This window comes from Cherax quadricarinatus, chromosome 37 (assembly GCF_038502225.1).
Source record: "Cherax quadricarinatus isolate ZL_2023a chromosome 37, ASM3850222v1, whole genome shotgun sequence".
NCBI classification, from domain to species: Eukaryota; Metazoa; Arthropoda; class Malacostraca; order Decapoda; family Parastacidae; genus Cherax; species Cherax quadricarinatus.
Genome location: NC_091328.1, coordinates 2,328,723 through 2,347,085, shown reverse-complemented (window position 1 = coordinate 2,347,085; position 18,363 = coordinate 2,328,723). Strand labels below are relative to the sequence as shown.

At 38.5% G+C, this 18,363-nt stretch overlaps 1 protein-coding gene across 1 annotated transcript; it reads right to left on the bottom strand.

Moving 5' to 3' along the window:
• Nucleotides 1-2,221: 2,221 nt before the first annotated feature.
• Nucleotides 2,222-13,700, bottom strand: LOC128702907 (uncharacterized). Its single transcript, XM_053797402.2, has 4 exons — nt 13,086-13,700; nt 6,199-6,403; nt 5,345-5,442; nt 2,222-3,188 (listed from the first exon to the last, which is right to left on the bottom strand). The coding sequence occupies exons 1-4, from the start codon at nt 13,173-13,175 to the stop codon at nt 3,102-3,104; spliced, it is 480 nt and encodes a 159-aa protein (XP_053653377.1). The 5' UTR covers nt 13,176-13,700; the 3' UTR covers nt 2,222-3,101.
• Between the last annotated feature and the right edge of the window lie 4,663 nt (nt 13,701-18,363).

Here is an 18,363-nt window from a genome sequence, read left to right as displayed (position 1 = left end):
ATACAGCTCCTGTAGAGTGGGAGGTTATAAATTTTGACTTGGTGAAAGGGGTGCTCCAATTCCTTGGATCAAGAGCCTTTTCACCATACTAGTGTACAATTTAGACTGGCATCTGGATAAAATACATAGCCATCTTGCACAACCTCTGCAAAGTTTGTCCCACACTTTGGGCAAGCCTTCACAATGACTCGTACCAAAAACCAACGTTTTACAATTCTAACAGCTATTATGCATTCAAAACTTCCTTTAATTTCTTCATTTTTTGTACTTTAATAACAGATCTGAATCAGGAAATCACAGAAAATAATAGTAACTTATTTGAGCATTAATTTGGCTAGCTGCCATTTATCATACCATTAATGCTGGATTTTTTTTTTAACTAACCTCCAACTACTGTGGAAAATTATTTTGACAATTAAAAAAAAAATATATAAAAATAGACAGGAATTAAAATTAGGAAAATTAATTTGCAAAATATTTTTGTCCAAGTCTTTTTCCTTTCAACTGAATGCTATTGGGTGTCTAAATTATAGAAAATTCTGAATACTTGTAAATCAGAAATTTCTTTTAATCAGTAAACACATTCTGATTTATGGAGAATTTCCTAACTGTAATTAGAAATTTCCTCTTTTATTCAAAATTTCTGAATATGAGAAAATTCTGCCATCAAAATTCCAAACATATTATTAAAAAATTCAGAGATATTTTCCTAAAGAAAACAAAATTTTTTTAACATTGGCAATTTAAAATTTTAAAAATCATTCCAAACTCAAAATTAAATTTTCTCTTTGGAGATTTCTTCTAATAAAAGAAATATTGCAGTATTGTACTATAATTAGTTACACCCTATTGATGCATGATAAAAATCCCTGACATCTGAATGTTTGTTTTTAAGACTGTTTATAATCAATAAATTAAACTGATATTAGAAAATCTACATCTACTGAAATATTTGGCATCAATGTACTAGCTTGAAATACAAGACTAAGAACAAAACCCAACTGGCCTCTAGATTTGCCATCTAATACCAGGTTCAGCTTACTAAAATGCACATTTGCAACTAAAACACAAAAGCAGCATTTATCAGGTTACTAATGCTTTTAAGAAAACTCGCAAAAGAAAATCAGCAACTGCAGCAAAATCTATTTTATAGAAATTTACTAAAAAATAAATTATGTACAGTGCATAATTGTGAAACAATATTAATGTGATTTTTTAGTGCTAACTACAGTATAATAGAAGTTTAAATAAATGTATTCAATGAGCAAATGCTACTAATTTTATTACACTATGAGCCACGGTTTACATTTATGTAAATACGTATGAGTAAGTGGATGAGCTCTAGCTCTTGAACCCATTTCTTAGCTTTCATTTGATCAATGTGAATCAACTTACTGTGTCATATTTCTGCCTGAAGACTTGCATGAAGTCTACGTCTACTGCCTCACTCGCCTTCTCTACAACTCTCACACGGAAAAAGTATTTCCTAGTACGTGTGTGTATACTCATCTAATTGTGGTTGCAGGGGTTGAGTCATAGCTCCTGGCACTGCCTCTTCACTGTGTATGCGTGTGTGTGTGTGTGTGTGTAGGGGGGGTGTTGTGTTTGTGCAATTACTCGTGTGAATAATTACATAACTGAAATCACAGCAGTCAAGCTTATGTTGATGGTGTTCCATTTGATGTAATGTACTTACTAAGTAATTAAACCATGTTTCATTAGATGTCAGTAAGAGTGGGAGGAAAAGCGGAATTTTCTAAACCTTCAGTACAATATCCTGCTGCACAAATCTCAACTGACCATTGCATAGTACACAAATACATCCTTGTACAACATATAAATGCTGCCACTGTGGCATGAGGGCATACAAGCATCTTCATTTAATAAAATTTAAATCTATGTATCTTTGTTTAGAAGTGTATTATATACCTAAAATTAGGCAATTTTTCAGATTAGTAGTATTTAAAATTAAATGTGAAACATTAAACCAATGACCATTTACACTTTTTAATTATATTGCCTAATTTTAGTCATTTGGAAATATAGTGTACACATCTCTTTCAACGGACAAACGACTGACCAATACACCACACCTGCCAACTGATAATCATTCACAAAAAATACTTCATTATGTACATCACAATAATACTACTTTGGGTGCTAATATACCAAAAAAACTTAATAACTACTTTATAAAATATTAAAAATATATTTAACTATAATAAAGTACTGTATTTCACTATATAAGCATTTTTCTTTACAGAATTAGACGATGCAGTTTATCACCAAGCACAAATTTATAAGCCTAAATTTTCTATCTCCTAGGACTGCTTATGCTGGATGCGAAACATTTGCAACACAGTTGATCTTAAAGCATATCAGTGAAATGAGTTTTCCTATGAATTAAAATATAACAGTGGTACTGTGTATATTATCTGTATACAAAATAGCAACAAAAATTTGTCAAATGCACACCAAAATATTTCTTAATATAATACTTGAAAAGCAGAGGATGTGAGCTTAAGTGACCAATACTGGTTGAAGCTCTCCCAAAATACTGATTTGCATTTTAATTGTATGACATTCGTTACAATTTTGTTTAATATTTTCTTAAGGGTGATTTACATGGATAAATGGTACTACATATTACATTAAAAGTAAATAATAGTTAACTATTTGGAGTTCAAATAACTTCCTTAAACAATTCATAAATTTACAGTATTCAATTTATGTATTTAACATTTTCATTGGGTCATTTCCTGAATCTAACTGCTTTTAAGTGAATCATAAATTGTGTATGTACTCTAAGTACTTGTGTGCACTCTTTTATATACTGTGCTAAATTAAGGCCTTACAGTCAAAAGCCTAATGCTTATACACTCTTGTTCCCTTACTACATTGTGATCCTGTCTTACTGTGCCTTCAGATTTGCTTACTAACAGTTCCATATTTTTCCTTCATCTGTCTTTCTCAGCCTCAATGACCTATCACCTTCTTCGTCAGGCAAAATTCCTTGGGTCCCTTCCATGCTACTAGTCTGCTTTACCCGTGACATTTTTGTTTACAGTTTGGGTATCCTATTGCAGCAATTTCCTCCCTGCTCATGACTGGCCTCTGGAGCCTTCCTGCTCTTCCTCACGGTTGCTGTCATCCTTCAGGTGTAGAACATTTTTCAGCTTATCCATCACCTGCAATAAACATTTAACAATTCTGTGTACTATTATCAATATAATAATGGTATACAACACTGATAAGTTCATGAATAAGACATGTGCAATGGTTGGGAATCATTACTGCTGAAAAGTTTCTCCTATGCTGCAGGTTTTTGAGATGAATTACAGTAATGATTTTAGTACTGGAGACAGTGGGAGAAGTGGAGAGGTAATTTTGAGGTCTTCCACCCCTCAGCCTTGACAGAAGGTATTCTACCCCTTAGCCTTAACTGAAGTTGATCAATTCCTAAGCCTGCTGATGCACTTATTCACATAAAAGTGTCATGGCATAATGTGCCCTAATCAACTATAAATAGGTAAACTTAATTGTGGCCTTCTGCAGTGAATAATTATCTGGTGCTCCCCCAGTAAGAAGTTAGGTCCAAGAATTTCTGGCTCTGGTAAGGATTACAAGATGTGAGGACTTTGATGATATGATATGATATGAGCGTGTTAGACAGGAATGAATGGAGACGAATGGTTTTTAGGACTTGACGTGTTGTTAGAGTGTGAGCAGAGGAATGTTCATGAAGGGATTCAGGGAAACCGGCAGGCTGGACTCGAGTCCTGGAGATGGGAAGTACAATGTCTGCACTCTGAAGGAGGGGAGTTAATGTTGCAGTTTTTTAACTGTAGTGTAAGTGTGCCTCTGGCACACTTACACTACAGTTATAATTTTATAACTACAGTTATAAAAGAAGAGGATGAAGAACTTAAAAGATAAATGGTAAATACTGCAGCCATTATACAAGAAACTTCATTTTATTGGCTAAATTTCAAAGTTTTCCCTAAAAAAAAAAAAAAAAAAAAAAAAAAAAAAAGACTACCAAATATTCATTTGAAAACAGTGTTCAGATAAGCAATGATGCCTTATCTTCAGATGTACAAAGTACTACAGGTAAGACTGATCAGAGATGTATTACATAATAGTTGTGCACTCTATATACAACCATCAACTGCAGATAAATCTGCATCCATATCAACGAAAAAGACATGGCCAGCACTTCAGCCCAGTATGGTCACATCAACCCTCTCCACACTTTAATGTCAACAGGGTGTCCATGGCTCGACTGGCAGCGCACTCAGCTCACATAGTGAGTGTCAATGGTTTGATCCCCAGCATAGGCTAGCCCATGGCCAGGCTCTGGGAGTAGAAAAACTCAAAACTCATCAAAGTTATGGGTGGAAACACTGGGCATGTTTCCTTACACCAAGACTGTCAACTGCCTCCCAGCGTACATAAGGGTTATTACCAATAGTCCCCTGGCTGTCTTTCAAGTATGCCCTGGACAGGCACCTAAAGTCAGTACCTGACTTTAGGTGCTGCGGTTCGTATGTCGGTTTGCGTATAGCCAATGGTAACAGCCTGGTTGATCAGACCCTGATCCACCAAGAGGCCTGGTCACAGACCAGGCTGTAAACTCCTGCTGCCCCTGTTCACCTAGCAGTAAGTAGGTGGTACCTGGGTATTAGTAGAATACCGGGGGTTGCATCTTGGGGAGTTTGGTAATATACTTTAGATAGTGGTAGGCACTGAAATGAGCTGAGGCAGGATAAGAGCTGCTATCCTGTAAAACTGATGTGTAAAAAAATGCAACAACCAGAATTTAAGCAAGATAACCTATTTTAATTTGTACCTACCTAGTACAATATTTAAAAGAAACACAAGTTGTTCATCAAATTTGGAGGCCTCTGAAATGTAACCTTCATATATCAGTAGTATCGGTTATCAGTAGTATCAGTAGTACGTGCTCATACCAGTGACCATTAGGTGAATCACTCACTAACTGTTACGTGACTCACTGCTGCCCTGCTGTGACATCACATCACCCTTTGAAATGTCCTCGGGCACTGCCTTCAGTCGACGCCGAATTATACCAGAGTAGACAGGTCAGGCGTGAGGATCTGAGTGCTCCCCTTATTTTCTTATTATATGCTACCAAGACATCCTACGTGTGTATTATTGCTCCAAATCCATTACCGAACCCCCACGACACACATTTGTTTATGTTCCCGAGTTACACAGAACTATTTTCCATAAAGCACCAGTTTTCTGGAACGTATTCCCTGCATTATGAACGAATTTACCACAGCTTTAAATAGGCACCACAATAATAAGTAATCACACCCACCTTGTTGTGGAATTTTGAGAGAGATCCAGAAGATGGGCTCTTGTTTGGGCCACTAGTCGTTGTGGTGGCCAATGGGCTCTTTGGTGGGCTAGTGGTCCCTGAAGAGAACAGTGCAAAATCTATTATTATACACTATGCAAAAAACAGTAGAGCCCTTAATTATTTATTAACAAATAAAGCAATATACTGTATGTTGTTAACATTTAAGATCTGTTCCAATCATTAAACACTAGGGACCCATGTTCAGTAAAGTACAATTATAATAAAGTCAGTAAAAATCTTTGTTCTGCTTTTACCACTTCATAATGTTTATTTCATGATTTTTAATAATACTAATGTCAGGCATTCTTTCAAATAAATAAATAATACAACTGGAGTTTAGTAAATAATGAACTGGGCCTGGTCTGTGGTGTTCCCTGATCAGGTGGATTCAGAATGAGTTCCTTGTTGAAACACTCTTAATGGTTATGGTGTGTGTCCCACAATCTGTGGGCCATGGGATGGCACTATAATCCTCCCTAGGCTATGGATATGTGAAGGAAGGCTGAATCCAACTGTCACTCACAGCAACTGTTTGAACAGAGATGCAAAGCCAGTACTCTTAGTCACAAATCTTCATGCACTGGCATAAGGCTATGTACAGTGTACGCCAGGTCTTGCTCTCAGAATTAAATAGTTGAGACTAGTGTTAGGACAGGGGAGAGTAAGGAGATAGGCAGTCTACTACCAAGACAGGCATTTTATCCATCTAGCTGAATCCTTGAGATGAATGAGCATCTACATACAATATGTATGTGCTTTTAGAAATAATGTACAACTGTACAGTATAGTACTCTTTATTTAACATAACTAACCAGGGGAATTTGGGTCCATTGAAGTTCTTGAAGCATATCTGGAATTCTTAGTCGACAAATGGTAAGCCCTAGGTGGCGAGCCAAGGTACATCATATCATTGCGGCCTTGAGAAGGGGCATGGTACGAGAAGCTACGCCCAGTTTCACCTATGCCTCTTTTCCTGACATGGGCAGGCCGTGATCGATGGCTGGCTGGGGCAGATAACTGTAGAAAATTAAAATAAATAAGTATAAAAATAACTATGGTTTATCAGATCTTTACCTCCTATAAATGCTTTATATTGTATTCCACCTGGTTATAGTTGCTAGGTGTATTATATGTGGTATAGCTTGATAAGTGTCACATTTGTGTAAAGCTTGATTAGTTGCATGGAATGAGAGGAGAAACAGGCATGAGGTTCCTCCCAATGGGTGGATATTGCACTTGTATTATGGAATGTACCAGAGTTTAGCTGTATTTAAGGCAAATGAGGGCTTGTCTGGTAGTGACAGATAGAATGAGTGTTGGAGGGATAATCAATGGTTGCATGAGAAGCAATGTGTCAGCTGCAAGTGCCAGAAGCCAGTGTAATCTGCAATACATAAAGATAGTGGTTCAATGCCCAGCAAGACAGCAAACTACCACAGCTCAGCTGTTAACAACCTCAGCTCAGATACTAAAGGGCCATGATTCAATCCCTAGCATGGGTAGAAATGTTGGGCATGTTTACCTAGGAGTTAGTTGGTACTCAGATGTTAGCCAATTGTTGTAGGTCACATATCACAGTGGTAGTATACCTAAGATAGGGAGGGGGTTTGAAATGAGCTGAGGTAGGATAACAACTCTTGGCCTGTAAATTCAACTGTGCAAATATAAAAAAAAACAGATAGAGATTGACAGTGAATAGTTAGCAAAGTGTATTTTAGCCAATTTGCAAGACGACTCACCAATCATTTAAGATTTACCTTAATGATGACTTCCATGGGAGCTACAGTCCACTGTTTGAGAAAAGTTACTGCTAGAGAGCCAGTTTTATAACATAACTAGTACATAATTGTGATTTGACATTCTGACTGAAAGGTTTATGATACGCTTGTGCGGTTAACAAGCAAATATGAATTGCTACTTTCATAATCCAAATTCTATTGCTGTTATACAAGAGCCCTACCCCATATATAAAATATTAAATATTGTACCATATGTTCTATTTTAATATGTAATACTGATACTTTGTACTTTATACTGAACCTACACTGATACTTTAAAAATGAACTAGAAATTCAACATTCATGAATTCTACTATACAGTATTAATGTAGTGTTTAAAATAGTGTACTCTGTTTAACTTCGTGTACTTTTACACCTCAGGTTTTCATTTTTTTTACATTAACTGATGAGTCTCCTATTCTTGTAGGGAGTAATTCCAGAGTGCAGATTTATATCCAGCTCTTCAAAAAATTTCCAGGAATAAATTATGATGCATCTTTCTTGCCTGGACGAGAATAGTTACATATACAAATTTGCTTATGACACTAGACTAGGTCGTCAGGTAATTTCTGATGAAGACATTTAAAAGCTACATGATGATGTGGACAGGTTGATGTGGTCAGAAGTGGCAGATGCACTTTATGTAGACAATTATAAGGTTGTAATCCTAGAAAATGAAGTAACTGTTTATAGACTAAAATGTTAATGCATAAGGGTTTACAATAAAGCTAAAACAATTCTTAGCATCTTATATACACAAAATAATAGAAGTCCTAGGGTTATGACTCAAGAAATCGTAATGACACGATTGCAAACAAACCATACAAACACGACGGGCTGGAGTTTTGAGACTATGACCGCGGGTTCAATCCCGGCCGGGGGTATGGTTTCCTAGGGTTATACTTCAACTCTGAGGCTTGGTTACAGACTGGGCCGCAGGGGCGTTGACCCCCGAAACCCTCTCCAAGTATACTCCAGGTATCTTCGGGTAAGGTCTCATTTAGATTTTTTGTTCAGTTCTGATCTCCACATTAGAGAATGGATATAAACACACTAAAGCACTGGAAAATATGAGAATAATACCTAAGTCGATCCTATGTATCAAAAATCTTTACCATGAAGGTAGGCTGAAAACACTGAATTTGCACTCTGGCAAGACAGAATATATAAGGGGGTGACTGAAGTGTACAAATAGAAAACGTAAATAAATAAAGGTGATATAAATAACGTGCTGAAAGTATCTAACCATGACATGACTCGCACACATCATTGGACTCAAGTTCGACAAATATAGATTTAGAAAGGATATGGAGAAATAGTGGTTTGGTAGTAGACTTATTATCTAACATACATAATGAATTTGCTATCCTTAAACCTTCACATCACCAACAAAATTAATCGATGTAGCTATAAAAGGAAAAAATGCATATCTGTTACAGTCAAATTATTTCCTGATGAAATGTCATTACATTATCTTATTCTTGTACGATATAATGCGGTTCTTTAGATCAAACAATCCTAGAGGAGTCACAGACGTCTACATATTCCTATATTGAAATATCTTTTAAAGATCACTTCTACACACAGCCAACATCCACGCCCCACTCACACGCCTAACCACTATTACATGCAGTCTAATTTTCAAGTAAATGCTAGGTTGTCACATTAAAGAACATGATAGTTGCCCTTGAGGAGGTCCAATTTTGGCATCCACGCCTGGCAACAAGTGTAAAATAGTTCATTTAACTTCAAATTGATATTCCTCAGTTTGATTTGCCTCCCAATAAACTTCTATGCAGTTTCTGCAAAGCTAGCTTCTTTCATTTTTATGTTTAAACGAGCTTATAGTTTCACAGGTGTGACAATCTAGTCCACCCATTATTATTATAATTAATTCCAGGGCTAAAGCCCGTAAGGGTCATAATTAGAACATTTAGCCTACCCAGCATTTCATTTACATAAATGCTAACTTGTCCACAACACCGTCAATTACTCTACCTATTTATATATTCTATGGGCGAGTACCAAACTCATAGAGAATGTATAGTACTTTCTGGAATTCATCTACCATGGTACAAAAATTGCGTATGTATATGTCTCAACAACTAGCAACTTCAGACATGTGCAAAATTAGACGCATGTTGCACATGTCTAATTTTCATCTTGTCGGTATTGTATACCATTCATGTACAACTAGCAGCTTCGCTATAACTATTGCCTAATTTCGGCTACATTTACAAATATCTTGGGGAGTTTGTATCACTAGACGATATATTGTACAGAATGTAATTTAAACTTGAGGAATTAAATTCACACCATACATCATTATGTACCTGAATGTGAAAAAACCGAAGCAGTTAGATGCATGTAATACTTTTACAAATGCTTAAAAGCTTATGAAATATTTCTATTACATTACCAAAAATTAAAGTAAAGCATATAGGAATACACACAGGAAAGCAATCCACAGCTGTCGGCTAACACTTAGGTACCTATTTACTGCTAAGTTAATAGGGGCAACAGGTCTACGGAGATTTATCCATAGACTTTTTTCGGGAGTGGGTGCCTAAGACTGTCAGCAGGTTTCTCACAAATTTGCACAGTATTTTTTTTTCTGCCAGAACGTGGCCCTGGCAATAACAGGCAATTAATACCGTGTATCTAGGAAACAAACCAGGGACCATTCAGCTGCAGGATGAACTCTTCAATGATGAGCTGTGGGCACCCATTGACAAGTCAAATTGCCTTGTTATACTCCGTACATATTTTTTAGCATTGGTTCTCCTCAAGGAGAACCAATGCTAAAATGATTCCACCTCTGCAATCAATGCCCTCTCCCATCCTCAACCACAGGACAATGTTCACCTCATCACATCGATCCTGAGCATAATGACAGCCTTAGAAGTTCAGGGTAACAGATCGACATTGAACTGGATCCCCAGCCATGCTGGCATCCGGGGAAATGAGGCGGCAGATGATGCAGCCAAGGCAGCAACAGACTATCCACATGTTGGGATTACTGTCCCAATCAGCCTACGACAGACCAAACTGGTGGCTGCCAGAGCCATGAAACTTATAGGGAAGGTCTTAGGTGATACCCCATCTCAACAGTGGTACCGAGCAGCGACTCAGGGAGAACCCCCTCCATATGATAGAAGCTGGTCCAGAGCGCAGTGTACCGCCATCCATCGGCTTCGTTTGGGCTTTCCCACAGCCAAGATGATGGTAGACATGGCTGAGATGTGCCAGTACTGTCAGCACGTTGTCCAGCGGCCCCTAACACACTATCTTCTGGAGTGCGAAGTTACTGAGACACTCCACAGGCAACTAAGATTGATATTCCCTCCCGAAGAGGAACCAGAGATGACTGCGGCCACACTAGTGTACCGTGGAGTCAACGAACCAGACAAGCTGTTACCTGTGATAACGACATATCCTCCTCCTCGCTAGTGTCCATAGTTAGGAGTACATACGGTGTTGTCGCTTATGAGATGCACCAGTTGAACTGACCAGAAGTGTGCTTGAACAGCATATGTCGCATCATTGTAGAAACCTTTCTCCCTCGGGAGCCAGAGACGGGTCATCGCAAGATTGAGACCCGTGCCAGGACTACGGTCTTGGCGAACATTATACATACATACTCAAGGAAGGTTCCTTGACGTTGGTGAGGGGCTTTTGATCGAGGGAATTGGATCTGTGCTCCAGTTCCCTGAATTAAGCCTGAATACATTCCACATCCCCCCAGGCGCTGCATAATCTTAAGATAAGATAAGATTTCGTTCGGATTTTTAACCCCGGAGGGTTAGCCACCCAGGATAACCCAAGAAAGTCAGTGCGTCATCGAGGACTGTCTAACTTATTTCCATTGGGGTCCTTAATCTTGTCCCCCAGGATGCGACCCACACCAGTCGACTAACACCCAGGTACCTATTTGCTGCTAGGTGAACAGGACAACAGGTGTAAGGAAACGTGTCGGAATGTTTCCACCCGCCGGGAATAGAACCCGGGCCCTCCGTGTGTGAAGCGGGAGCTTTAGCCACCAGCCCACCGGGCCACTAACCATGGGTTTAGCGCTCCCCCTTAATTATAATAATAATAATTTAGCATTGGCTCTACCAATTTAAATTTATACCACAAAGTGTTCAGCATAAAATTTCCATCCCGATTCTGACCCCATATACCGGAAGACTTAACAATTCTGAGATAGTGAACTATGATGCCAGGCGCCTGAATCAGCAAAGAACAAAAGTACTTGCTAAATTATAAAATCTACACTAAACAGATTGTGTCCTGAAGACGCTATCTTTATCTGAAACTGCTTTGTGCACATGCCCCTCAAGGAAGGTTCCTTGATGTTGGTGAGGGGCTCTTGAATTAGGGAATTGGATCTGTGCTCCAGTTCCCCGAATTAAGCCTGAATATCTTCCACATCACCCCCCCCAGGCGCTGTACAATCCTCCGGGTTTAGCGCTTCCCCCTAAACTATAATAATAATAATAATAATTTGTGCACATGCCACCGTGCCAATTAAAATAGTAACTCTTGCTAATTTTAACGCACTGGTCAAAATTCACCTCTATGAAAGGTTCTGAACCTTTAGCATCCATGACCTTGACTCTTTTATATATACGTACATACAAGTTTGCAGTGTACTGATGTCTATTGCCAAATTATATAATTATAAACTTGAATGATACTATGGGATGCAGTTCTGCTGACTGCACTATGGGATGTAGTTCTGCTGACTGCTTATGTGTCAATGTAAAAACGTGACACGGGTTCTAATCACCAGTAATTCAGTAGAGCCGACACTAGTGTTGGAAGCATGCAGCACAACAACTGTTCCAAGTTACGTGGGAAAGTGTAGTAACCGAGGCCCTATATCAGTGAAAAGTGTGAAAAGAAAACCCAATGGCTAATAAGAATATTGGTAATAAACACCAAATTTCTTGCTGTAATCATGTTTTAACTTGTATCGCGCATGCTTCTTGTTAAACAAAATAAATTGTATCATTGAAGAAGCGTCCTTGCATGCATGTTGACACTGAGTTCACTAGCGTTCTTGCCTTCCTAGATATTTTAGATTCGGTGAGATTGAAATTGCTGTTTATTTTATATGTGAATTAACCAATATATGTGTGAGAGAGAGAGAGAGAGAAAGAGAAAGAGAAAGAGAAAGAGAGAGAGAGAGAGAGAGAGAGAGAGAGAGAGAGAGAGAGAGAGAGAGAGAGAGAGAGAGAGAGAGAGAGAGAGAGAGAGAGAGAGAGAGAGAGAGAGAGAGAGAGAGAGAGAGAGAGAGAGAGAGAGAGAGAGAGAGAGAGAGAGAGAGAGACTGAGACTTTGCGTCTCTCAAACAAGACTGGGACACGCCCATTTTACCAGCTACTTCTTGTCACTCCAGAATATTACTGCTAAATATTGACATTGTGCTCATACTTGTCCTGGTAAAAATACAATAACGGAATTATATTCATATAGAATTAGTTATTTCCAGAGGGTGTGCTAAACCCATAGGGGTCACACAGCGCCTTGGGGAATTGGAGGCTGATTCGATACACATAATCCAATGAATGTCATGCTAGCTCCAATTCTTTGGATCAAGAACCCTACACCAGCGTCAAGACACCGCCTCCCGTCAAGAGTATTATAAAGCGCTGAACCCAAAGCGGGCATACATTATCATATTTATAAGGAAGTGCTAAACCCATAGGGTCATACAGCACCCAGGGAATAAAAAAGAATTAATCCGCTTTGATCTATCAAAGTAGAAGGTAAATTAATTTCTTCTTGTCAGGAGCTCTTCAGCATCAAGACATCTCTTTAAAGTACCATTTGCAATGAAGAATTACTATTTCCAGTAGCCTCTTACCAGCGGCTGACTTCCCACTAATTACCATCGCTGGAATATTCTGGTTACTTACCGATGAGCTTTCAGAATTATTACGGGAACGTTTCGTGTTGTAGATCTCCCAGTCATTCTTGAGCACTGGTGTCATGAATGCACACATCATGAGGACTCAGGGGTGATGGACAAGCCACACTGCAGAAGTTGCTGATGATATCCTTCTCAGGCGATGGCCAGAAACTGTCTACCTCAGGTGATCGATAGCTTGGTCGCTGTCGTTGAGGAAGAGGTGCAACCTTGAGTTTCACTTGCTGGTTCAGATGCTACTGAGTTTATTATGGTTGAGCAATTGTGACAAGTGATCAGGTCGTCCAGGGGCGAAACTAGCAGCAGGTATGACACGAGACACTCGAGTCAGATATCTCGATACAATCTGGTGAGGAGTCGTGTTGTGACGAAGATATTCGAATTCTCCGAGATTACTTCTTCAAGACCGATACATATAGTAATGTTTAATAAAAGTTGCGTTGGCAGCTGCTGTGTGAAGCCAATGCACACCCACTCCTGACCAGGGTTGTAGCGAGACTGCGATCTCTGGCTCACTGCCTCACGTTCACACAATGCTCGCTCTTCCTTCTGTCAATTTCTCCCGCGCTTTAACGTTTGCCACTTACCAGAAAATATATAAAACCTTTTAACCCATAAACCTCGAGTATACGTAAATTTAGCCACTCATAAAGTATACGTTAAAAATACTACTGCTGTAATTTTCTCTACACAAACATATGGAAAATATATAAATATAGAAGTGGAATGTATTGTTGTGAACGCTGCTAGTAGCGTGATATTTGTACCCCCCTCTGGCAGTGTTGCCAAGTCTCCGCAACCACTGTTGGAGAGTTGCCAACTCCGGCGAGTTCTTACTCCCGGTGACACTTTGTGTTTCCACGAGATTTTGCGGTGCTAGTATTCACGTCTCGCAGAAATATTTAATGCTGTTGGCGCGCTCCTTGAATAGGTGCCAAATACAATGTATTTAAATATTTAAATACATTTTATTTGGTATTTATTATTATTATTTGTAATATTCAGCAGTATCCATGCATTGATATTAAGTCTGAATACCTGTTATGTAATGCATACTACAGTATCAAGGTGAATAATAATAATAATAATAATAATAATAATAATAATAATAATAATAATAATAATAATGACAACAACAACAATAATAATAATAATAATAATAATAATAATAATAATAATAATAATAATAATAACAAAATAATAATAGAATCAAGTTTTCGTGACAAAATATGGAAATTTATAAAATTTCAAGAAATCTTCTTAGCCACCCCTTGCTAAGTTATATGTAGCCTATTACAACTTTTTCACTCTGAGTGAAGGGAAGGCTAGCCAATACTATTTAAACCAACTTCCTAACGAAAAAAGTGATATTTGACATTTTCCTTGTTTTGCAAAATGATCCTTATGTGGTTTAAAGCATTGCCTTGAGAAGACGTCTCGTTCAATATATATATATATATATATATATATATATATATATATATATATATATATATATATATATATATATATATATATATTGAACGAGACGTCTTCTCTTGGTGTGGGTGCACAGAGGCACCCACACCACCGTATGCCCTCGGATCAAGATAAAACACGTAGTTCTGCTTGGTGCTTGATTCTTGTAGGATTGTGTGGTTCAGTGGGTTAGAGCGTCATGTGCGCTTTTCGCTCACCATGAGGCGGGCCAAAACGACATGGGTTCGAATCCTCGGCTAGTCGCAGTGTTGTTATTGATATATATATATCTTCTTAGTAAAATGCAAAAAAGTACATATTGTGTCTCATTAACTTACTTGTCAGTATATAATACCATTAATATATACAAAACTCTTTTAACACAAGAGGACAAGTCGGGAAGGTCTCGGTAAAAATCACGACGCATGTACACTAGCTGCAAAAGCTGATCAATTGAGGTCGCAACAGGACGCTGCGAAGGTCGTACATGCAATACACCACGTAACATTCCTGTTTAAGCTTATGTCAAGTATTGTCTTCGCGTTATCTTAACAGGGTTGGTCTAGGGCACAGGCGTACTTTCATTTTCTGATTTGGATCCAAATGCCATACTGCAAACTAAGTAGTGATGAAAAGACATTACAGAACGTTTCGCCCATTGATAGGTTTATCAATTTAATATCGTCCTTTGTACTAGCGACAAATTCTGGTTACAAGTCCAAACAAAGTATCCGCTTATATATTCTAGCCGAGACCTAGCATGAAAGTGGATCCTGCAGACTGGGCTTCTCGGCTGGGAAGGACGCCTTTAAGTAGTACCTTCATTGTCTCAGCCGAGATGATCAACCCCAGGTCTTGACACACACCATCATCATAGCTGAGGACGTTGTAAGTGTTGGAGAGTCCGATGATGTGTCTAATTATATCATCAGCAAAGCTAATCATAAAGCGATTCGGCTGCTTTGGCATAGGATAGCATTAATTAGAAAACCGAATAAGGTTGGACTGAAGGCACCGTGTTGGGTTACTAATTCAAAGTGTCTTGGTTACACTTCTATACTCCAGGAACATCACAGACTTTCTGTTGGTCAGATAGGTTTCTATCCACCGAAGAAGCCATCCATCCACATCCATCACGAAATGCTGTGCATCCCATTGGCTTTCTGATTATTGTATACCCTGTGATGCAGTGATTATGAATAATTTCAATGCCGGTCTCTCAATTCTGGCAAGTTGACTAATAATTACATGATGGTTAGTTATGTCAAATGCTACTTTGGGGCGGAAGTGGCTGTCCAGGTAGTCCTAAATAATTTTGAATATTACCTACAAGGTCATTGTTAAAGGTCTCGACAAAAGAACCTTCTTAAGAATTATACCAATCCGTTAAATGTGCTACATAGCTACGATGATCATGAAGACGTTGTCGCTTGAATATCCTGCCTGGGATAACAGCATTACCAGTATTGATAGTTGGTATTCTTGGGAAATGACATGATGACGTACATTTTAGAATGGAAGTCACACAGTTGGCAAAGGAAGTGGTGAAACCAAGACAACAGATCAAGGATGCCACCATAGATATGCGCGGATTCAAGGTCTCCCACAGTCTGTAAATCATTATGAATATTTAAGAGTGACATAAGTTTTTTTACCATTACTATTACTGAGTTATGAATTTTTAATGTTTTTATGTCCAACACTGTAATAGCCAACAATGACAGTAGGCTCTGACTGAGCACGAGGTGCAAGGCCTATATAATTAAATTTATCAGCAAGAGCATACAAATCAAATAAGCTGAGAGCAGAGTTCCTTACAAAAATTCTAACTCTCTGGTATTGAAGCCCCTCGGTCGTCTGAATTGCTAGAGGTTGATGGGGAAGTGAGATTTTAGTACGGAGGATACAAGAATTTGTAGATTTCAGGGTATTGCAACTAATGAGGATAATTAAGAGGGTGGGGATCTTACAGGAGCTCTGCACTCAAGAAGACAAACAACATCAATGAGCTCAGTGTATATACAGTGTAGGCCAGGAAGTCTTTTCTAAGCGATGCAAAAATTCCAGTCATAGATGAAAAGTTTAAGTGAGTTTTGTTATATTATAGAAATCCTGGTTCAGTACTTAGTTTCTTAGCTTCAAAGTGAAATTTACGAAATAGAAGGTAGAAGCTTTTATTTTTATTTTGTTTCTATGTCTCTGCTGTAATATCTAGGTGCTCTTTGATTTCTGAGGCCTCGTGGGACCCATATCTTGGCTGTGAATCTATGACAGGGCTGTCACCACAAGTGTCCCCGTCCCACCACTACGCTGCACTCAGTAGTTTTACCATTACGACTGACACCATCACACTCATCAACATTGTTCCAACTGCTGCAAGACTGTTCCAACTGCTGCAAGACTGTTCCAACTGCTGCAAGACTGTTTCAACTTCTACAAGACTGTTCCAACTTCTACAAGACTGTTTTAATTGCTGCAAGACTATTCTAACTGCTGTAAAACTGTACCAACTGCTACAAGACTGTTCCAACTTATACAAGACTGTTCCAACTTATATAAGACTGTTCCAACTTATACAAGACTGTTCCAACTTATACAAGTCTATTTCAACTTCAACAAGACTTTTCCAACTGCTGTAAGACTGTTCCAACTTCTACAAAACTGTTCCAACTTCTACAAGACTGTTTCAATTGCTGCAAGACTGTTTCAATTACTGCAACTTATACAAGACAGTTCCAATGTATACAAGACTGTTCCAACTTATACAAGACTGTTCAACAAAACTGTTTCAATTGCTGCAAGACTTTTCCAACTACTGCGACTTATACAAGACTGTTCCAACTTATACAAGACTGTTTCAACTGCTGCAAATCTGTGCCAACCTCTGCAAGACTGTTTCACCTTCACGACTGAAGTCACATTAATCACATCTTCCAAAGCCAGACCAGGACCACAGGAAAGGAATAAAATATAGCAATGGAAATAGGCCACACTGATTGGGTTATCCTGGGTTATTAACTCTTCAGGGTCACTAAGTCGAATCAAATCTTCCTTTTCTACTATATATTTACAAAACAACATAGTTTACCATAAAGAGTTAAAAGAAAATGGTTGTGTTTTAAAGAGAAAAATGATTTTAAGGTAAACAAAAGTAAGTAAAAGATTGAGAGAGAGCTGCAACATATGGGAATCTTTATTGAAAAAAACACTTCACCACACAGTCCAATACAAAGCAGAAAGGTGTAAGGAGAGGAGGAGTTTGAGGTATTCATTTTTTTGGCCTGGAATCGATGTGTTCAGTCCATCAGTCTTGTTGAAAGTACAGCATATGGTTGGAGAAGTGGCTTATATACTGTAGTCAGGTAAGTGGAAGCAGAAGGAGGCGGGATCACAGTGGAGCCATCCACTAGTGTAAGTAGGTCATCATCCAAAGGTTGGAAAGTTGGACGAGTATTGAAGAATTCCTTGTATCAAGATCCCATGATGTTGCATAAGTGTCTCAATCTTCAACTTGTAGGTTTTCAAAACCATTTATCACATCTGTCAGACACTGTAACATCATGGGAACTTGATACAAGGAATTCTTCAATACTTGTCCAACCTTTGGACGAAGACCTACTTACACTAGTGGATGGATCCACTGTGATCCCGCCTCCTCCTCCTTCTGCTTACCTGACTACAGTATAAGCCACTTCTCCGGCCATATGCTGTACTTTCTACAAGACCGATGGACTGAACATATCGATTCCAGGCTGAGGGACTGAGTACCTCAAACTCCTCTCCTTACACCTTTCTGCTTTATGTTGGAC

Coding starts and splice junctions, on each gene's coding strand:
- LOC128702907 (XM_053797402.2), bottom strand. CDS start 13,175: ATGATGTGTGCATTCATGACACCAGTGCTCAAGAATGACTGGGAGATC. Junction 6,404..13,085: donor ATAATTCTGAAAGCTCATCG/GTAAGTAACCAG, acceptor AATTTTCTACAG/TTATCTGCCCCAGCCAGCCA. Junction 3,189..5,344: donor TCTCAAAATTCCACAACAAG/GTGGGTGTGATT, acceptor TGTTTATTGCAG/GTGATGGATAAGCTGAAAAA.